This window comes from Pseudopipra pipra, chromosome 2, assembly GCF_036250125.1.
Source record: "Pseudopipra pipra isolate bDixPip1 chromosome 2, bDixPip1.hap1, whole genome shotgun sequence".
Lineage (NCBI taxonomy): Eukaryota > Metazoa > Chordata > Aves > Passeriformes > Pipridae > Pseudopipra > Pseudopipra pipra.
Window position 1 is genome coordinate 22,332,890 of NC_087550.1, and position 22,700 is coordinate 22,355,589.

Below are 22,700 nucleotides of genomic sequence, written 5' to 3' on the forward strand. Positions count from 1 at the left end.
CGTTTTTCTTTCTGTCTACAGGAGATGGCTGTTAATAATCTGGGATACTTTCCTCTGTTTTTGCTTCAGGCAAGGGAAGTTAGGCAGCTGACCTTAATACAGTGATGCACTTGTTTTCTAGAAATGAGCTACAGGACACTCCATTTTTTTCTAGAAACCTTTCCATTCTGTGATTCTTCTTGGTTTTTTTTTTTTTGATTTCTCTGCCCACTGCTTTCAGCTGTGGAAGTACTGTAGTCAGTGAGATCTTGGAAGCTCTCTGCAGGCAGCAGTCCTCTCAGACTGGTTCTGCCTTCTCCCACTTAGCTCCAGTCACCTGAGAAAGGTACATCAGGAGCTGTATCCTGTGCTGACTAGACCTTGTGATACGAAGGGCAGCCAGCCTCAGGGGATGACCAGGTTTGTAAAATAAGGCCTTGAGACCTCCACATCTGTCTGCCTTTGACACTCAGAAGAGCAAGCAACGTCTGAAGTTTTGTGGCTAAGTTTCTAAAGAAAGCATCTAGTTTTGAGTGAAGAAATCAGGAAAATGCTAAAACACATGCAGAGCATGCTCTGGCCAGCTTAGGGCTGTAGCCTTCTCCCTATTCCTGTGCTATTGCTGTCATGGCAAAACCTACTACCAGTGCCCTGTTGCATGTATCTATTTGTGATGTGCACCCACATCACGGATTATAAGAAGAAATGTGACTGGTCTGGCACACCTTCAACATTAGAAGTGACCACTGTGCCACTATGAAGCCTTGAATGGTACCTTCTTCACTTCAGGATATTCCACAATCTTTCTGCTGCGTCTTTAATGTTTAGAAATCTAACCCAAATGGTGTTGAAACCATGGCCATATGTGCAGCTCCTGCCACTGGTTTCAGTAGAGTAGGGTGATGCAATAAATCAAATGCCCAAAGACACCCATAAGAAGGGAGAAGAAAACCATTTCAGAAAGTGTGCCAAAAATAGAGATGGTTTAGCAGATCAAATTAATCTCAGATAGTTTTATAAATATTTAATCTAGATAACTTTTATGGGGGAGGGTATGAGAAGAAGAGGTAAAAGAAAATTTGAAATTTAGAGTAATAGTTTAATTAAGAGCATTATTATAGAGAGCTAGTTACAACTCATTTAAAATATATGTGAATGAGATTTTGTTTTCTGATAAAAATAATGCTTTTCAGTTTTCTGTATTTCAGACAATGCTAACTCTGGTTGGTGTTTCCACTTAGCTCTCATTAACTTGGATTTAGTTGTGAGATGGGCAGGACCTAAGAGAAGAGGGACTCCAATTAAAAGAATAAATGGTTATGCAGTAAGCTTTGTAGTTAAGAACTTTATATTGTATTGGAGCAAATTCTGCCATAGCCATAAATCTTATTTTCGTTGATAAAGTCAGCTAATTACAATATTAATACACTGTAGAAGGGGTGCTGTCTTTTTAAACAAAGTGTTTCAAAAAGATTTTATTATTGTTGTTGTTATTTTTAAAGAGCATGCCTCATACTTCTTTCTTAAATTTTCCTTTTCTGGGGGAGACCTGAAGTGTGATCTTTTGTTTCTCCATAAGCATAATGAAATCTCACTTTCCAATAAATATACTTTTTTTTTTTTCTCCTTAGAAAAAATACTAAAAAGCACATTGCAACATTTGTTGGACAGTTTGTGTCCTGCCCTACCGCAGTGCCCATAGACTGGGGCTGTGGGGTTTTTTTTGTTTGGTTTTAATACAAACAGCACCTGCTGATGGCCTTTGTTTATAAAGGTTTAAAAATATAAAGGAGTCTTTATTGTTTAAAGCTTCAATACTACTGGTTTGAATTGCTTCACTGTAAAGGCTTCTACATTTTTTTGAGAAGGCAAATGACCAAAGTCCCTTGATTGAACAGTAGAAGAACGAGGCGTGGATATCTAGTTGGCCTGGGAAGACTTTCTGCAACTGGCCGTGTATTGCTTGGATAGCTATTAGAAGGCAGACAGGGGGCAGTCAGAGGCTAAGTTGCCCTTTTCAATATGGATATCCATGGTGGTAACTCCCGTGGTGACGGTAGTCATCTTGGTAACCTTCCTGGTATCCCTGGTGGTAGCTATGGTAGCCATACCCACCGTACTCATCATCTGGGCACTGCATGCCGAGCGACTGCTGAATTGTCATCTCCTGCCGCCGAAGCTGCATGGAATCAATCAGGTCATACACAATCGCCATAGACCACATTGGAGAAGGATACCAGGACTTGACGTTTCCGTCTTTCCCCACTAGAAGCATGGAGAAGTATTCGGGGCTAATTTGAAAATAATTTCGGATGTCTTTCACCAGGTTAGCTGGGATGTCTTCTCGGTCTACAGTTGAGCTTCCTAGAAAGTGATCACATAAAATCAGCATTGATGTTTTGTTTAAGCAGTGATGATGGTTTGTAGGTAAGCGAGTTAGCAACATGAGACAGGATACAGCCCAATAGTTGGCAATGTAAGGTGCTTGTAATTTACAAGTTCAGGATTTCCTGGATCCAAAATGAAGTTGCTCTACTGTGAACTAAGGACGTATTTTTAACAGTTTTGTTAGATTTAGTAAACTTGCCCTTTTTCTCTAGGCTGAAGCTACTGTAGTGTGGTACATCTTTTTGTCACCCAACTTCTTTGACTACTATGCAGCTTGTGTCACCAATTCATGTATTGCAGAAGGCATATGTGAAAAACAGTTGTGGTGAAAGAAATCACAAGAATTGAAGCATGATAGAAGAATTGAAGGATGAATTTGCTGGGTCATTAATGGCATTATAGAACCTCACTCATGATATGTGAGGTGTGGTAGATGTCATGTCCACTTCAAAGTACATGTTCTAGTGCAAATCTGGTGAACTCCAAGCTGTTAAGTGTGAAGTCTGTGTTGGGTAAATGAGTAGAAACTATAACACAACTAAGATCAGTGGGCACATATATACATAGTTGGCTTGGCAGCTGAATGCTTACAAAGTGGCATCCTGCCTTACAGATTTGAGATTCTCCGAAGGAGGTCAGCAAGCAGGTGGTTAAGGGTGGCTTGGCTGTTACAGATTAAGTGGATTTCCAGAAGGCTTCAAAAGGTACTTTGATGGTTTAGTTGAAAAGCAGAAACAAGGTGGGAGTGAATGATCACCTGGAGTGGAGGGAGGTCATCAGTGAAGTTCTGTGATTTTGCTGGGACTGGTGCTGATCAGTGTATTTGTAAATAATGCACGTAAGGTATGAGGATGGAGGTTAGGAAGTATACTGAGGATGTGAAGTATACTGAGGATGTGAGGCATTGCAGAAGATCCTTGTAAGACTGTGTGACTGATTAGTAAAATTAGAGAAGAAATTCTATTCAGATTGAAGAGATACACACGGTGAAAATTTTTCCGACTCCCCATAAGAAATGATGAAGATTGACCATCACCACTCGGCAGTGAGATCTTAGGGCTATGAAGGAGTTTCATGAAAGGCTAGTTCAGTGCTCACTAATGACCAAAAGCAAAACCAGATGTTATAAACCATGAGGAAAACAATAACAAAACAGTATTATTATGCTACTATGGAAACCCGTTGTTTGTGTGCATCTTAAGCACTGCATGAAATTCTGGTTCTCTCACCTCAGAAGACTACAGTAGAACTGGGAAAAAAAAGTCAGAAAGGCAGCAAGGTTGATCGCAGATTGGGAATCAACTCTGTATGATTTTATGTCCAAGTAAGTGGGGACTGCAATCTGTCATGTAGATGGGTTGGGAGAGGTCTGCAGAATTGTGAATGTCACTACAGGGATGGATAGGAATTAAATGTTTACCTTTTTCCCCACACAAGAAATAAGGGGCATCAAACAAAGCTATGGGGGTCATATTCAGGACAGATAAAAGGTACCTCTGTAGAGGTTCTTACAGGAGAACACATGCTAGGAGTTAACATGGATCAAAGGGACATTAGACAAGTACATAGAAAAGAGGACTCTTGATCTTTATAGGAACTATAACCATGATCATGAAGCCTTCGGTGAAAAATAAGCAGAGGCTGCAAGAACGTTGATGGAAGAAGTGCGACATTTGCTTCTTCTGTTCTTATTCATTCTTATACATGGATTTAATGTTCCTGTGCTATAGAAGGACTAGGATGCTTTCATGCACAGAGCAAGCAGTTGGAACAGAGATGGGATAAATGAGCTCCTTTCTGTCTCTGTTCTTCTACTGATGGAGACAATTGTTTGGATTAGGTAGTAGAGGAACCTGTAGCATTTGAAAAATACCCTGACAGTGACCTCTCCTGAGAATATCTACTTGAAGTAGCCTGCTGAGATGCAAGTGTAATACTTAAGGGGTACTTATAGGAAAGACAGAGAAAGAAAGACTTTTTACCAGAGCTCATAGAGACAAGACAGGGGGTAATAGTTTTAAACTGAAAGAGGGTAGATTTAGATTTGATTTAAGGAAGAGATTTTTTAGGATAAGGGAGGTGTGACACAGGAGCAGATTGCCCAGATGGATGCCCCATCTCTGGAAGAGTTCAAGGCCAAGTTAGATGGGGCTTTGAGCAACCCAATCAAGTGAAAGATGTCCCTGCCTATGGCAGGGGGTTGGAACTTGATGATTTTTAAGAAGTTCTATTCACTCCAAGCCATTCTATGAATATGAATGAGGGACCCATATAGGAGAATTTGCTGAGTGTGTGTTCTATTAGCCCTGCAAACTCTTGAGCATGTAAAAGACACAGACATCCCTTTGACAGCAAGGCTGGCAGAGGAATGTACTGGGGAATGTAAATTTAGGTGAGAGATAAAAGTGTGAGTTAGCTTCTAGATATTTGTGCTTTTACGTCCTGAAGAACCTATATAAGGTTTAGCACAGAAACACTAAGAAAGCTTTTTGTTTGGTTTTGTGTCATCTTATGTCTTAAAAGAAACAAAACAAAAGAGAAAAACTGTCAATCCCTCTAAAGAAATTACAGCAAAGAAGCACTCAGCACTGTGTAATGCCCTTCATGGGTAGTACTGAAGAAACTGGGAACTGTTGCTTACCATTAATTGGATACAACTCTAAGACGCCTCCAATATCTTCTCCAAGTCCTAGCAGTTTGAGAATAGTTATGTGGCGCAGACCTGTGGAGGAAATAGAGAGGGTTGTGAGTCAGACCAGATCTTTCTGTTCATCCTTGGGCAGATTTCAGTTTCATCAGCCAGGTCTGTGCTTGCTAAGTTAGGACCCAGTCTCAGCCAGCCCTCTAGAAAGGAAGAGTTACTGATTTCTGTGGAGTCCCTGCCAGTCACATCACCTGTCCCAAACACAGGGATGAACTGGTGTGTTGCATGAATCATGAATCAGTTGCATAAAAGCAGTTGCTGGTGTCCCAAGGACAGCAGTGTGGTGCTGTGGTTCTGTAGCATAGGGATACAAGCATCAGATATGCCAGTAAATTGCAGAGGCCCTTCTCCAAATCCATAATGTTTCTGCACTGTTTTGTTCACTAGTAAAGCTTTTACTTGTCATACACACTGCAACAAATTATTTAGAGGCAATATAATCTATCCCAGTTAAACTCTGAGTGAGGGAAATAGCTTATGACAGGTACTCACTTCTTTCATTTGTGCTGCACAGAGGCTTGGACTGTTGCCTCTGCTTTGAAGAAAGACCTTAGGGATGGCAGAAACTGCTCATGTAAAATGCATCTGTACAATCTAAAAAATCTTTGATGTAACTGTTTTACTACTTGGAAGTAAGATGCTTGGAAACATACCACTTAGTTAAAACACATGTTGACAAAGGCTTTAGAAACTCACTGGATCTCCTTCAAGCTGTCCCTAAAAGGGTGGGGATAATAACTGTTTTGGTTACATTCCATTCTTCAGAAAGCATTTTACAGTGGTCCATGTTGCAGTTTACTTTGGTAGTTACGAAATGAGATGACACCGATGCTCTGAATGAAATCCAGGTGACTATGAATGAACAATGATACTATGCAGATCTCCCTTCAGGTGTAATTGGAATGTAGTGATATAGCAGCTGTTGAATGGAACCTGTTTCATTCTATTGTGGGAGTCAAGTCTACACCCTGTATGGTACTGGCATTTCTGAGAACTTAACGAGTAAGTCTCTCTGCGCTTCATTATGAAAAGACAGAAGAGTGTTTCTGGGTCTTGCTCTTAGTTGCCTGCTGGAGGAGCCCATGTCTCTCCACTGACTATGTAGTTGGATCCTTAAGTACCTAGTTATGGGTCTGGGAGGGCTTTTATTGGATTAAAGTGGCTTCCATTAATATTTTTACCTGTTTGGGCAATGAAGCAGCAAGGAAAAGAAAAAAAAACCTATATGTCCATGCATCTCTCTGATACCTGGCCCAGTTCTGAGCTGGATGTTACAGGATCTGCCCTTCTCAAAGCATTTTATTTATGTTGTTCATTTGTGCAGTACAAAAAAGAAAATACTATTGTTCTTCTGAAGTACAAGCCTGGAGAGAAGCTTGGAGCACTAGCATTTTCTGCCTCACACAAATGATTCCATGGAACACTTAGTTTAGCTGTCAGTGTGCTGTACTACCTGCTTAACAAACCTTTTCTGTTTGAATTTGGAGGAAACTTTTCAGTTATCAGACTCCTCAGACTGTCTATGTTCAGACTTCAGCGATGGAATGCATCACATCATCAGGAAGGATGTGGTTTGGGGGAGCAAGAATATAATTTCTTTTGACTCACCAAAATTGCAGGCTTGTCCACTGAGAGCAGCAAGCTGCTGGGAATAAGCCCAATCTTCATCACTGGGAGCAGAGATCACTACCAGCCTCCTTCTCCATCGGAACCTGAAAAGAGAGCGACAGGGCGTGGTCATGACATGTGACTCAAATTGTCTCAGCATTTTCATTTGCTGTAGGCTGAGACATGTCATACCTCTCACAACTTGTCAGTAACAGCTGGATGGGAAATATTCCCAGTTCTGTCTGTCACTGGGAGAAGGTAAAGCTTGGTTTGAATTTTGCAATTCCAAAACTTTCATAGAAACACCTGCAGTGCCACTGCTTCACCAAACAAACATTTCAAAGCTCACAATCTTTGCTCAAAGCCCCCTTCAGTAGTTACAGCAATGCAGAGAAGTGTGTATTTAAGAGAGAAAGATTCCTGTGGAATTCCTCACTAGACATTTAGCTTTTACGTCAGTCACCACTGCTGGAACTGCACAGTTATTTTGCAGTTCAAGGGCTGTCTGAGAATTAGGGTGTATCTTCATTTCAGACATAACTCATACTTCTGTGTAAATAATCACTGACCTCCTTTTTTTTCCTGTACCACATTTGCTCCAAATACCTTTAACAGGGCTTTAAATCTGAGCTTGCTTATAAGTATGTGGTTGTGTGAGCCTATGGCTATGTAAGGCATGCATGGGGCAATAAGATAAACCTTGAAATATTTCTTTAGTAGGGGCTGCACCATCTAACAAAGATTTTGCACAAAAAGGTCCTTCCATTTTCCTGTCAAGGAAAGGCAGTGCCATAAGGACACTTGAAACCTTAAAAAATTCTAACTCTAGGGGATTTAAATACTCCCTCAACAACTTCTTTTTTGAATATAGATACTTCTCCACTTAACCTAAAGAAAACAGATTTATAGGAATTTGCAAAGCTGCAGAGATATTTTTATAGCAGGAAATGATCTTTTAAATGGATGCAGATGTTACTCTGTTATAATAATAGCCTGCTTTTCTGCAGCACCATGTGAAGATCTCAGAATAAGGGATAATGCAATGGGTCAATTCTACTTCACTTGACAGAAGCTGAAGATATGGTGAAACTTGCTCAGTCACAGAATAAGTTGTTAAAAGAGCAGTGTATACTGATGTCTTTGTCTTGTTGATTGATACTTATATGTGTTTTTACAATTAAAAATGAAGTCCTTGAAAAGCAAACCACCCCAATTTTAATCTTTCCCAGGAGTAACAGCAAAGACTTGTGTGTGTACAGTTATGTGAACAGGAATGAGAAGCATTAAGAATCACATATGTGATGTGAAGGAAAGGAGGGAAATTTTGTGCCATTATTCTGAAAATGTGTAACAAAATAATCTCTGTGATAATGTGTAACAAAATAATCTCTGTGATATTTTGTATAGAAAAGCACCTGGCTACATATGAACAGTGACTGAGAACGCAGATGTTGGATCATATTTTGCCTGGGGCAAAACTGTGAGTTTCTTTGAGATGCTCTTAAATTGCTTCCTATTTTTTTAATTATCTCCTTCAGAGATGCACAGAGCCGAAAAGTGTTGAAAGCCACTCAAGCTATTTATTCCCTCACTCCAGGCAATCTGTATACTTGATGTGCTTGTCTGGGCCTATGTTTTACTGAGAAATTAATTCAGTTGGTCTGTCACAGCTGCTGCTTCACCAACGCTAACATACAGACTGGTGCCTTATTTCTGACATCAGAAGCCATGGACCAATACTCCTGACAAATCTGCCATACCTTTCCTGTGTACATCCTTTCTTCCTCTTCTAGCTGTTTTGCATTCTGTTCTGATTTGTGAGCCCAGAGAGCAGTACAGCCAGTGTTGTCCCCACTGTTACAGGAGACCTCCCTCCCAAACTCAAGGTCTTCCTCCTTACACATGTGGATTTTAAGCATTACTCAAGCCGGCTCTGGCTCTCATGATCTCCTTTCATGCCAGCCAGGCTTCTTAAGAACAATATTTGCGTTATTATAACTGACCTCTCCAATGAGCAACAGCAGGGAGATGATGCCAGGGCTCTTGTTCAACTGGGAACATAACCTTGGACAAAGCTGGAATGAATCTTGCTGGGAATCTGACCAGTTAATGTTGCTAGAGAAGTCTACCCAATATTTAAAGCCTGATGCTTCTTTCACAGACAACAAATGCATTCTGTGCAGTGCAAGTTCTGTTTATAGATGCAACATTCTGTATTTTTTGGACCTGTTTTTCTAATGTGTGTTTATTGCTAGGGCGATTTCCAAGCAAAGAAGGATTTGGGGCCCATCCCTTTCCAGAATACAAGCCTCTTTCTTGTGTTGATCAGCTGTTTCCAAACTGTGGTTCTTCTTGGTGGTCTTGGGGATGAATCACTGAGACCTAAACAGGAGGTGGTGAGGTGGGTGGGGTGGATCTTTTTAAAGGTTCCCTTTCTGTTGAAGTGGCCATAGAATTTTAAAATGTTTATGAACCAACAACCTATTCATTTACTTGTTACTCCTTTCCTCCCTCATCAGAATCCAATGTGCTCCCTCAGTTATTTTTAAAGCCATCTGGCATTAATGATGTATTCCCACAGATTCCAACAGTATGTGAGGAGGGTGCAGTTGTAACAGGTAAAGCCTACCTAGAGTGATAGGGTAACCTTAATTTCATGTAAATTATTCTGTGACAGAGAGGGCTGTAGCTGCACAGCTCTTCTGTGGATCTGAATTCCCACAGTCCAGACATATTTATTGCCTAGAATTTAGGTCTCACAAGTAGAGCAATAATATGGCATATAGAGATTGCATAAACAAAACTCTCTTTCTGCAAAAGGTCTCTCAAACATTTTGCAAGAGACATCTGCCAGACCTTTAATAATATGCATGACTAATACTGGCCAAGACCAACTGTTATCTCAAGCAGGATAAAAAGGAAGTTACAGAGAATTAATTGGTGATTTGAAGTACATGGAAGGGATTAGAATGGGATTAATGAGATTGGGATGGTTGATGATCGAAACACATAAACACTGTGCTTCATACTTTCAAAGCACTGAGCTAACATCTGTGAATTAATCCTTATTTGCTCTTCTAATGTAAATCAGTGTTATCATCTCCATGTCATGATGGGAGGAACTGAGGTACTGAAAGTCAGTGTCCAAAGAAGGTGCAGTCAGTCAGGAAACATCCTTCTTGACTTCCAGTATTCTGTGCAAGACTGCATTCGGTTCTGGCTGTGTCTCTCTATTTGCTTAACACTGTAAATACTGAGTAATCTATATTTAAAGATCACAGAAATAGTCGTATGAGTATTTTTTCTGTAAAACAATAATCAGTAGAACTAGCAGCAGATAAGAACAGAAGATAATACCTGGATAAGAAGCTCTCAAGGGATTGTTTCTTATCTTCTTTGCAGACAATGCCCTCTTTTTTCTGTCTTTCCATGTCTTTAATTCGTGACTGGAAGGTGTCAATCAAATCAAACACAGACTTCATTGCTATGGGTACTTCATAGTATTGCTGTTAAGAAAAAAAAACAGATGAATATAAGGATGCTCATATTAGCAGCCTTTCTGCATGCATCACAGCACCATAGGAATATAGATTCAAGTAGTCCTATTTACACACGGGTAACAAAGCCTAAAACATGTTAGAAACCATGGAAAATATTATTGCTTTTGCAGTCAGACTGCCCTTTGGAAGTGGCATATTTTCAGTATTTGCCCAATGTGATAAGGCCAGGACATTGCAGGCAAAAAATTATCATTATATTCTTCTGTCAGGCCATTCAACTAGAGGATTGTCCATATGCACTGTGCTGGCATCCCTTTGAGTGGCCAAACTGCATGCTTTAGAATGCTGGGTACTACATTAAAACCCCTGTCAGCTGGGGGTCCTGTTCCTCACCATTCCAGCAGAAATCCACAATTCCTGAAATCCCCTAAGCACAGAAAATGAAGATAGCTACAAAATTCCTAAAAATTTCTTGCTGCTCTTTTTCTTATCTCCCAACAGTGACCAAGTCCAGCATCGGTCTCTTATGTACCTCATGTAAAAGGCTGCAATGTAATTTCCTGAAAATTATTTTTTTTCATATTATTTCAATGCCTTTTCTTTGAAGAGTTGAAACCTCACCTTGACCTTCATGTCAATGTCTGTAAGCACCATGAAAAAGTCATTGTAGGTCATCCCATATTCTTTCCTCAACTCGCTGATGAGCTGCTGGTCCACAAGGTCTTCATCCTCTATCACTTTCATGGGCTTTTCATTATCTTAATGTGAGACAAAGGAGAAATAAAAATAGTTGTGGAATCACACAGCACTCTGTCTTTAATTTCAAACTTGAAAGAAAGGGGAAAATTAATTTCCCAGAAGCCTTCTTCCTGCTGCATAGTCAAGATATTAAAAACCATCAGTATGGTATTATGACTTTTAACTGTCCAGTTTTCAGTCCCAATATTCTTTGAAAATCAGTCTATCCTAGGGCATGTGCACTTCAATATTTAACATTTCTTCATTCTTTTGAAAAATCTTCCTTTTTCCTGGAAAGACCTTTTAGATTTTTTTGGTATTATCTCATTCATGTATATGCATGTACTAATCATTTCACCAGGTCCTGAAATGCAGCCATTTCTGGAAAAGACAGTAGAAATTTTGACTATGTGCACCATGTGCAAATGAAACAGCATGGATAATTTAGGTCAGTAAAATATAGCTAGAACAGCTTGAGGTTGGCCAGGACACTAGAGTTAACCTTGCCAGTCTTAAAAAAATTACATGCAAAGTTTAGTGACTACAAGAAATCAGAAACTGTTTAATGTGTTTTGAATGCTGCAGTCCTAACAGCACACCTCTCTATAGACCCTGCTTTGGCATTCCCTCCTCCATCTGTGTGCTGATGTCTTTCCTATTCTAGCACCCTGACAGACCAAACCTTAATTCTGAGAACATTTTGTACCTAGTCAGTGCTCCACCCCAGGAAAACATTCCTAAACATTTGAAGAGAAAAAGACCTCTGAAGACAGAGATTTGAAGACAAGCCTGTGGAGGTACTGAGGTTCCTTACTTCCCATGGAACCGGGGTGTATTGGGGTCATGTCCTGAAAGTCTCCCTGTCATCAGCTCAGCCTCAGCTCCAGCATCCAGCACAGTCCTATATAACTGCAACAGTGCTGGAACAAGCCTCCGTATGCAACTGTGGGCCTGGAAAACTAGAGACAAACTAAATCACACACAAAGGGAAATGTCATCTGGGCACCCAAGAGCTCCCTGCAAACATTACTTGTCTATACCCTGTGACACCACTATGAGTGTTAATATTCATAGTCTCAGAAATCCCAGCCATGGCTTAAGTGACCTGCCTGAAGTCAGAGACATGAGAGGTGATCAAGAGGTAAAATCCAGAGGTACAACTTGCCAGTCCCCAGCTCCATAATTATTCACCGGAAAATAGAGATGAGATTGATTATCCAAGTTGATCATACAGCAACAGAAAATAATTGATGCATTATACAACAAAGCATTCTAACTAATTTTTTAAACATCCATAGCCTTTAAGGCTGTTTCAAAATTTGCAGTAGGTCCAATCTGTGTATAGACTGAATGAAACTTCTGAATTAAAATTTTGGGAAAATATCTGAATCAGAATCTGACCTTTAGGTTTCACACTTTGAACCCTCTTCTTACAGAATAAAAGCCAAGCCAGCAAATGTTAAAATTTGGTTATACTAATCAAGCTATAGATGTAATATATATGTTTTTTTATGGATATATGTACCTCAGTTGAAAGTTTTGTAAAGAATTAACAGGCAATGTTATCAATTTCCCATTGGGTGGGTTGCTGCATATGCTAGTTGGTTATTCACTTCATAAAACATATGTAAATCATGTATCAGTGCTTCATAAGTGAGGTTTACATGTTACTAATGGCAAGCACGACCATTAAAACACAGACCAAAGAATCATATTTAAAAGCAAAAATTATCTCATTGGCCTAGATGGAGGTAGAATAGTGCAAAAATTGTTATTGTGAAATTTGATGTACAGCAGTACCTTAGACCAACCAACCCATGGCACTCTTCTGCTTTATACTCTAGATAACAGTTTGAAGTTAGCACTTTAGAGTTTCGTTGTTGGGAGATCTTCTTTCAAAACTTATGATAAAAAGAAGAAAATTAAATTACAGAGTGTGATACAGAAAAACGTTTCAAGGAAAAAATAATGCCACGAAGGCTGGACTGCCTTCCAAACTTGGAAATGATTTCTATGGAGAAAAAAAAAATAATTTAATCTAATTGCCTCTTTCCAATTCACTACTTGTCCCTGACTTCAACCTCATGAAGGACATCTGGGTTCAGCATGACAAACCACAGGAGTTGAGACTGTCTGCTGCTACCTGCAAAATTCTCACTCCCTTTGCTTTTTCTAGAAAGGTCATTGAAAGAGTGTGGAAATGTTTCTCCATATATCTTTGGCAGCTAGACAGGCTGGGAAGATGAGTTACTGTTTAGAAGTGACACTCAGCTTTTGTGTCATTCCAGTGGGAAACTGGGAAATACTCTTTGGTTTCACTATGAGCTGATCTTGGCCAGTGTCAATGAGCTCTTTCATTCACTAGTTCTAAATGTGTTTGAAATTTCAAGTGAAAAGTCTTTTCTGTGGACTTTTCTGTTGTTGTCTGTTTGTATTGCAATCCAAGATGCAGCACTCTGAGCAGACCTCATCATGCTGGGTGCTCAGGCTTCTCACTATAGCATGCATGCTGTGAACAAAACGTTTCTTAGGAGAAACTTTTGCTGCCTCTGGTGGTAACAGAGAGTGAGTCTTGAAGATGCCATACAAACAGGAAGGGTAGGGGAGAAGGAGAGGTAGAACAGAAAGGTGTTTGTATTATTTGAACTTTCTAAAAAGCTCAGGATTTGGTGTTTTGAGCAGCACTGTAAGATGAACTTCATGTAAGGCTTAACCTATACCCCTCTAAGTTTCCTGAATTTCTTGAACAATATAATTTCTTCTGTGAGAATTCAGCTGTTATATACACTCATGTGGTTTGGGGAAAGTTTGGATGTAGGTTAAGTTTGGAACTGAAAGAGTATGGTCTATGTCAGAGTGAATATCTGTTTATTAGCCAGACTAGAAGCTAAATATAACCCTAAGCAGTCCACTGACAGGCAGATGGGTCTAGGTACACAAAAAGTGTCCTTGAGTAACCTTGGCCTGATGTGGAAAATCCTGTACTGCTCCCGATTTGTCATGGAGGTGCACAAATGGACAGTCTGGCAGGATTTGTGGCTCACTGTCATTCAGGAACACAAGGCTAGGTCCCCTGTTAGGTCCTGTCCCTCTGAGAGTAGCAGAGGCACAGCTGGAAGCCAGACATAAATCTGTGATCTTCTGGCCAGTTATATGCCCAACCCGCAACACCCTGGAGCTGGTGTGGTCCTGAGCTTTCTGTTCTGTCACACATCTCTCCCCAAAGTTTGGTAAAACCAGATGAACTTTGAGGGGAAAGCTGTGGTGGACTTATAAGCAAAACTAACAGCTTTTATTCTATTTGTAGAATAGAATTGTAGAATATTTGTATTTCTTCGGCTTCATCCAGCAAAGCATTCACAGTGCGGTTAACTTTTAGATGCAGACAGCAATGAGATATTGCACATGATTCAAGAGACATCTAAGCTTAAGTGCTTTGCTGGACTGGAACCCGAAATCTTTGTCCAAACATTATTATGATGATAGGAATGGTTCTCACTGGCTTTGGTGAGTGCTTCCCCAGGACCTGAACACTGAGAGCAGTTGTTTCAAAGCTGCCTAAGAGAAATGGATCCCCAGTGTCACCTGTCTATATGGGAACTCTGTATGTAAAGAAGGTGGCACTAAATATGTCTGAATGAGCTACTTTGCAGGTCCTGCGCAGTCTGATTATAGTGCCTCCAAAACCTCTGGCTCCAATGAGATGAACCTCTTTACAACAGCCAGCAATAAGCAGTCACAGTGATGGGTATCTTGTTTCACAGGGAAAGAGAGGTGATAGGGCTTCAAATGGTAAATCTTTAAATATCAGGTATGCTGATGCAAATTTTTAAGGTTGTCCATACCTAGAGGCTGTGGCTGAAATCTTTTAAAAATAATACCTGTTTACCAAAACAGAGAGGAAAATGCACCTGGACCTCTCCTTGCTGTGGGGGCTGATCTTGCAAAAGGAAGGAACTCATGGCAAAGGTTCTAACTATCACCCTACTCTGTCCTGGGTTTAACTAGTGTACGCCTCTGAAGAATAAAGAATTCCAGGACCCTGTGAGGAGTACAAAGGCATGAGAAAATACTATATGGCAGTGGGGAGATAATGATGTTGAACTTCAAAATGGGATTAACTTGGGCCAATTTTTTAATATACTCTCAAACAATTCCCTTCAGTGTTTCCTACCCCCAGTCTTCTCTCCTTCATGACAACAGTCAGTTTCTTTAAGTATCTAGCCACCCATGGCTGATGTCTTGCAAAAACCAAGGGCAGGAAGGCATTGTATTAGTGCAGTCTTTAAGTTGGACAGTGAGGTTGGTATTCAGGATATTGGTAGAGCTCAGCCTAATTTCCTCTTTCTGTCCCATGCCCTAATCTCTTTTTTTTTTCCACCTTTTCACTGTTCCACTGTTTTACTGGCTTTAAGAATTCCCACAAAGAAAGCTGAAGGTGCTCAAGTTACAGCACTGGAAACCTCACCATGGAAAATACCAGAGACACTTATGTAAATATAACAGGGAGGTAGTTAGCATGGAAGGAGGAGGAATGGGTTTGAAAGTCAACTGGACCACAGCAACAGATCCTGCTTAGATTTTGACCCAAGCTGGGGAGATTTCTTCCTTTGCTGTCTATATTGTGCCCATGAGATGCAAAGAAATCATTAAAAAAAAAAAAAAAGAACCTAGCTGGAAGTGGTCAATTTTCATGCTGCTGTTGTTCATGGTGCCAAAAATTGTAATGACTGAGATCTTCCTCGTTGCCATCTTGCAGAAGCTCTCCAGATACTCGTCTCGCTGCTGTACGTACATGGTGTTGTCCGCCTTGGGGGTTGTGATCAGCTGGTTGGTGGCAGAGATAAAAGCTTGTTTAGTATAAGGAATGAAGCAGATGAGTATTTTACTGAAGGAGAAATAGTCACTGTTTGCAAATTGGGCTCTCTTTCTCATAAAGCTGTTATTTATTTTGCCTTCGGGCCCAGGCCTAACCCAAAGGTGTTCAATCAGCTACAGGAAAACTTTTGGAAGCATGTCTAGCTGGTTGCATAAGCTCCTCCACTGTCTCTCCACAATTCTGGTAGAAGAAAGCATTGGATTTTACAGAACACCGTATGCTTTCCTATTATCCCTTGCCCTACCAGTCCTACCAGGTCCCCCTCACAGCCTTCAGTGGTGCCATGAATCTAGGATTCCTGTTACTCACTCACAGTGGGAGCAGGGAACATGGCAGCCGCTCTGGCCTTATCCCATGGTCCAGGCAGGGCTCCCAGTGGCTATTTTGTCTGTCAAGGGGTGAGTGAATAGGGCTACATGAATACTTATGTAACTGATCGCCATATAAGAAGAACTTGAAGACTTGCTAAGGCCACTGTGATCTCATCTGAAAATGGCTGATTTAGCTTTTGTTCTAAGCCATTTTGATGTCTTTTGGGACTTATATTTGCTAGAAGATACAGCTATGGGGGGAGAGGAAGAAGAGGAATAATTACAACAACAAAAGTAAACTCTGTATGGTTTGTAGTACTTATTTCAAAGCCTTCTAAGAATTGCAAAGATTTAACTTATAAAAAATTTAAAGCACGTGACTTAGATCCTTCATCAGCGACTGGGATGCAAATATTCCAGGGAAGGTGTGCGTGCGTAACACCATTTGATGGTCCTATGCAGCAGTTTCCAGCAGAAGGTGGCTGGGGATGCTGCAGCTTTAGCAGTGTAATCCTTCTGACTAGCAGCAGTGAACTGCAATCAACCACCTGCCACTGATCCCCCAAACATAAAGGGAGCTGGAATCTGGATCCAAATTTTATGGTTTAAGGTCACAAATAGTCACCAGAATCCTTCAATTGCAAACTTATGCTTTAGTCTGTAACAGGTGGAATCATTTTCTAGCTGCCTTCTGAAGTTTGTTGGGCCTGGAGGTTAATTTTTATGATACACTCTTTATAAATCCAATTCATCAATTTACTGAAATGTAAAATATATTTCTGGGCTTATAAGATCTGTCTCTCATTTATGCAAAGACCCCTGGCACAACTACAACACTAGAACATGAAGGTGAATGAGAGTCAGACACAAAGAGGATTTGATTTCTGGGCTATAGCATGTAGCACGTTGCTCTTAAATGGCATAGAAATGCTTTAATGAAATGAAAAAGGGTCATGAAAAGGATTTGAGGACTGAGATCAAAACCAGACCATGGGTTCTGTATTGTCCTCCTAGTTTTGGAGGTCATAAGCTGGAAAGCAGAGGCAGGCCTGAATTTGATCTGCTTCATCAAACCTTGTAGAACAAAGCAGGGATCATTTAAGAGGCAAAGCAAACTGCAAATCAAAGCTTTGTGCCAGGACTGTTTTAACCCAGGCATTATATACACTATATCTATCTGTGTTTGCATTGTAGAATCACAGAATGGTTTGGGTTGGAAGGGACCTTCAAGATCCCCGAATTCCAACCCCTCTGCCATGGGCAGGGGCACCTTCCATTAAACTAGGTTGCTCAAAACCCCATCCAGCCTAGCCTTGAACACTTCCAGGGTTGGGGTATCCACATCTTCCACTCTCTCTTTTCTTTGTGTGCTTCCCTTAGGTACTGAGAGGCTGCTGTATAAACTGTTGGTCTGCATTTCATCACCACAGGGAAATAAACAAAGAACCCAAACTCACTAAGCCAAAATTTCTCAACATTAGTAAGACTGCAATAAAAGCTCCATTATAGAGAGATGGGGCTACAGGACTCAAAATCTATACCTTTTTTTTTTAGTTTCTGCACCTGGGACCTATATTTGTCATTACTTGAACTTAACCCAGAATAGCTTTCAAAAATCTGGATGTTTGAAATTCACGCTGAAATCTTAAATCCTTAATGATCTAGAACTTAAAAACCCATGTCCCTCTCAAAAGACCTTTGGAAAAGGACTGAAGCATTGTCCTTGGGAAACAGTCTATTAAGGCATCTGAAAGATGCAAAAGCAAGAGGGAAAAAATTGCTTAGAGACACTTCTGCAGCAGTGTGGCTTAAGTCTCCAGGGGAGGGTTTAAAGACTCATGAATGATAGAGTTCATCTAACTGGAGGGACTGACCCTAATGGAACAGAGCAGTTTGATAGGAAGGGATGCAAATAGGCATATGTGTGGGTTCAAAGAATCTTGAGAAGTTCTCTTTTTTCCACATGTTCCATTCATGGCAAAGAGATAGTAGAGTTCAGCCACTGCTTTTACTAATAACCAAATCAAACCTGTTCACCAAGGCTGAGGATGATTTTAGGTTCTGGAAAAGTGAAGTGCAGCGTGGCATAGTCATATGTCTTCAGTGAGTTTTGGCCTGACAACCTGAGATTGTGCAACCCTTTTCTTGGAGATCCAGCTGAGAAGTGGCCTAGTATCAGAAGGTTCAAATTTCAGACAACCCTTTAAGTTGCCAGGACTGTGGTGGTGTAATGAATTAGCAGCCTGACATCTGTGAGCTCTGCTTTCGGCTCTTTTTTTCCAAGTTTGTTTTTATTTGTCCTGATGCTACACATATTCTTGAAAGTCACAACATTGAGACCGAATGTCAAAGATCCCAACTTTTGCATAATTTCTCGAGCTTTTCATTTGGCTAAATATTATTTAACAAGTAACTTTAGAGATATTATTTGCAAAATTTAGTCAAGTTCAAATTTTTCAAATATATGGCTTTTTTCCACTTCCAATGCTAGCCCTACAGCTGGAAGAATGGAGGGGAGGAGAAGAAAGTTGCCTTCTGTTCAGGTCCATGAATCATCAGCAGAATAATTAATTAAATTCCAGTGGTTGGAATCTTAACTTGGCATCTTAGCTTGGCATTTTAGCTATTTGTATTGGAATATGGAGCATGAAAGTCAAAGGTGTGTTTTGACACTGACTATCAGACAATAACTCTGAAACAGGCCAGCTTGCAATAGAATAATTGCAAAAAAAAATCAGCTTCCACAATAATATTTTTAAATAACTGTTTTTCGAAGTGTACCCTTCAGGATATGTCCCATCTGCCAGAAAAAACATTTCTGTTACAACTAGAACTGTTTCCTGTCCCAGGTGAAGTGGTTTTTATGATAAGTAGTTGGAAAAACATACAGCACTATTAAACCCAGGGACAAGTAACTCTAGATCACACTGAAGTTCTCAGACCTGAAAACTTATTATAGTGTTATTGTTTAATAAAAACAGCAGGAGAACAAAACCAAACCAAAATAAATTCAGCACAGGACCTCTGAAGATGTCTAGGAGATCTGAATGCCAAATTCCCATTAGATCTTAATCCCAAGTTCCCCATCCCTCAGGGCATCTGATCACAAGCCTTTGTGCATATCTTCAGTCAGACACGCACTAGTATTGCCAAAACACCTGGCTTGCTTCCAGTTTTAGGACACCAGCACCAATATGAAGCAGGTGTGCCAGCTGGCAGGACATGCTGAGCATTGAAATGTGGTAACATTGGCAAGTTCCCTAAAGTGGTGAATGGGTGTAATCCACACTGGAACCTCATTTTATTGATCATACTGATACAGATCCTGACACCTACATATCCACTGGAAATAAGATAATCTGATGGCTATATGGTGGCTCATGGAGGTGACTGGGAAGAGGTTTTAGTTTAATTTTTGGTTGCTGCATATAAGATTTCCAATATGAGTCTGCAAAACCTTCCATGTTGAATATGGTTGTTTGGGTCTAGAAATTTTACCTCTTGAACAAAAGCACCAAAAAGAGTAATATAAAACCACCATAAACTTACAGTTCCACATATTCCTGCCAGGAGGGAGATATGACTTCATTTAGGTAATAAGATTCAGATGAACAAGTTACTTACAATGAGCCGCCTTTTGCCTTCAAAATATTCCAGGAGGCTGGTTGCTGATTTTCTGGGAGGCTGTAGGAAAGGCTTCTTATTGGGCTTGGGAAAATCCTCATTTTCAGTCCTGCTCCCCTTCTTATTCTTCTTGCTGCGGTCTTTGTCCTGCTTGCTCTTTTTCTCAGCTTTGTCCTTCTTGGACTGCTTTTCACTCTTCTGCTGCTTGTCAGGTCTGTCCTTCTTCTTCTTCTTCTCAGGTTTATCCATTCGCTCATGCTTCTTTGATTCTTTTCCTTTCTTTGGGGGAATATTTCCCACTGCAAACTGTTCCTCTAAATGGGAACTAGCAGGCTTGCTCGGGTCATATTTATCCTCGTATTCATTACTCAGTATCTTTTCTTGGGCCTTCTTTTTTGGTGGTTTAGTCTTAATTGGTTTGTGTTGCCCTGGTGTGACATTCAGGTCCCTGTGGTTATAGTCCTTTCTATCTGTTCGGTTATCTTTAAATCTACCCACATTTGCCTTTGTATAGTGCACTGAGGGAGCCGTTGGGACTTCTGTGAAACTGTCATAGCGGGCAGCTTTGTTTGGTTTCCGTGTGGCTGCCTGTTGTTTCTCCGACTGTCCGCGCTGACGGTCCCTGCGGTTTGCTTTCCACACAGGAGAGTAGAAGTCCTCAGAGGCTGTGACTCGTGGAGTGGTGGCATCAGGGGCTACTGGCAGCCTGTGGTACTCTGTGGTGGAATGTGACTTTGTGGTCCAGGTCCTCTGTGTGGTGGGGAGGGATGTAGTTGTTGTAGACTGGCTTGCTGTTGTCACTGCACGGGTGGTGGCACGAGTAGTTGTGGTGGTGGGAGGGAGAGTAGTGGTCCTTACTGTAGGCAGAGGAGTGGCCACTGTGGTTGTCATTGGTTTCCTCACTGTTTTGGTCCTTATTGGCTGATTATTGTTCTTCCTTGGCTCCTCCTTCCTTGCTGACACCTGGGCATCTTCACCACCAGGAGTAGACTGGGTGCTGCCCCCATTATTGCCTTCCTCAACCACTTGCCCCTCTACCCCAGCTGCTTTGCAAGTCTGGATGAAGCCCTTCTGCCTCATCTTCTCAATTTTTCTTATGGGGTTCTGATCAATGACTTCGTACATGGCCTCTAGCCTGACTGGATAAGGATACCTTTCCTCTACCTGCAGAGTTTTCTTCAACAGTACCATGCCAAATTTCCCTTTCTCCAGTTTCAGAAAGCTCATGAGCTTAGGGATGAGGGCAGGATCTAGTGGCTGTTCCAGGATTTTTCCTTCATTGGTTATCCTTCTGACTTTTCCCCCTTCTTCCCCTTCTTCATGGAACAACACAATCTGCTGGATGTGCCTCTCGGCCAGTTCACAGTAAACATCATTTTTCAGCAGGCTCATCATGAGCCGGTAGTAGCCCTCAGAGGCATGGGGGGCAGAAATGACCCACACCCGATTTTTCCCTGCAAAGCTGGCCAGGACATTGGGAGAACTTGACCCTGAAGGGAAACGTACCACTCGTGACTGTGAAGCAGAGGATATCCCTTCATCCTTAATCATCTCAGACTTGGAGTATTTGGCTGCAGCTGTGAGTCTCTGTACCCATCTCATTCTGGTCCCCATGCCCCTGGCCTGGGAACGTGCTTCCCCTTGGAGGAGATTGGCAGGTGGTTTTGGAGGTGTGGAAGAATCCCTCTTGGAGACAGGGTGTTGAGGATTTGGACTTGAATTCCTCAGGGATGCTCCAGACCTTCTTAGGACACTGCTTGAAGCCCTGTAAGCCAGAGGCACTTTCCTTACTCCATGGCTCCCTCTCTCTGCCAGCCTCTCTGTCTTCTCAGAGCCACACACTAGCCATGCTGCCCACAGCAGCATGAGAGAGCTGAGAGCTGGCCTCCAGTTCATTGTGCAATCTGTATAAGGAGGGGGAGGAGAAAAAGAAAAAGTTAGGTGGTAACAGTATGATGATACCTTGCACAAGTGATAAAAAAAGCAAAGCATAGGCTGGCTGGTTTTTGTGATTTATAAGTGCTGATTACACCTCAGTCCTGCCCTAGTGGCTTTGTACATTTTACAGTTATTTTTGGAAAAACACAATTTTATGAAAAAATGAGATCATCCTTCTGTAACATGATATTGTCTATCCAAAAGGGCACTGTGATCTGCATCCTTCTCTCTCTCTGTCTCGCTCATGCTCTCACTATACGCACATGCAGACACACAGAGAAAGGGTCCCGTACCTAGAGCAGAAAGCCAAGAAGTTGACTTGAAACTTACACTTCCAGAGATGAGGTTTCACGTCTTTTTCCTTTAAAAGGAGACCATACAGCTTTGCTGCTGCTTAGTGATTTATCTTTGCACAGCCCAACAGGTTCCAGAGCCTGTCTTGTATATCTTTTAACTCTCTTCTTCACCTTCTTGACGAGCAGGATGAGGTTAGTGGAAATTTCCTTTGTGATCTCTGCTTCTCCATTTACCTGCAGGTCTGGATTTTTGCTGTGCCGGTTATCCACACAGGCAGGGATTTCATTTAAGGAAAGGGAACTCCTGGCTGCTCCAAGTCTCTCTGTTTTATACTTCCCTTCCCACTCCTTGCTTCCTCAGTCCCGTTTAGCTCCTTTGTTTCCAGAGAGGAAAGCACCAGCACTAATATATTTTCCAGGCTGAAGAAAAACACAGGAATGTGATGCTGAAAAAAAAGAAAGGACGCTTCTCTTTCCCCTTTCTCCACACTTTGACAAAAGCAAACTGTAAAACACTCGTCTTTTTTTCTTCTTGGCTGGCGGTGGTCCCAGAAATGTCAGGGCAACCCCAGCCCTGCTCCGAACCCGCCTCAGACAACGGTGGCCACTGGAAATGGGGGAAACTTCACTCAGGATTTAACAGCTCAGCAGAACCCGCCTCCTCCCCAGTCTGACACAGGGAGGGAGGAGGAGGAAGGCTCAGGGGGCTGAAACACTGCACAGCATCACAGAGCA

The 22,700-nt window shown here is 41.3% G+C and overlaps 1 protein-coding gene across 2 annotated transcripts; it reads right to left on the minus strand.

Moving 5' to 3' along the window:
* Positions 1–1,057: 1,057 nt before the first annotated feature.
* CCDC80 (coiled-coil domain containing 80) lies at positions 1,058–22,600 on the minus strand. Of its 2 annotated transcripts, none has more exons than XM_064644330.1 (8): positions 22,000–22,600; positions 19,732–21,635; positions 15,588–15,744; positions 10,801–10,937; positions 10,037–10,185; positions 6,680–6,783; positions 5,009–5,089; positions 1,058–2,343 (listed from the first exon to the last, which is right to left on the minus strand). In XM_064644330.1, the coding sequence occupies exons 2-8, from the start codon at positions 21,625–21,627 to the stop codon at positions 1,997–1,999; spliced, it is 2,871 nt and encodes a 956-aa protein (XP_064500400.1). In that variant the 5' UTR covers positions 21,628–21,635; positions 22,000–22,600; the 3' UTR covers positions 1,058–1,996. The 2 variants fall into 2 exon arrangements, with proteins under 2 accessions (XP_064500400.1, XP_064500401.1); XM_064644331.1 differs by having other exon boundaries at positions 21,963–22,600.
* Positions 22,601–22,700: the final 100 nt, after the last annotated feature.

Coding starts and splice junctions, on each gene's coding strand:
- CCDC80 (XM_064644330.1), bottom strand. CDS start 21,627: ATGAACTGGAGGCCAGCTCTCAGCTCTCTCATGCTGCTGTGGGCAGCA. Junction 10,186..10,800: donor ACATTGACATGAAGGTCAAG/GTGAGGTTTCAA, acceptor TTTTCTTAACAG/CAATACTATGAAGTACCCAT. Junction 5,090..6,679: donor TGGACAAGCCTGCAATTTTG/GTGAGTCAAAAG, acceptor TTTCCTCCACAG/GTCTGCGCCACATAACTATT.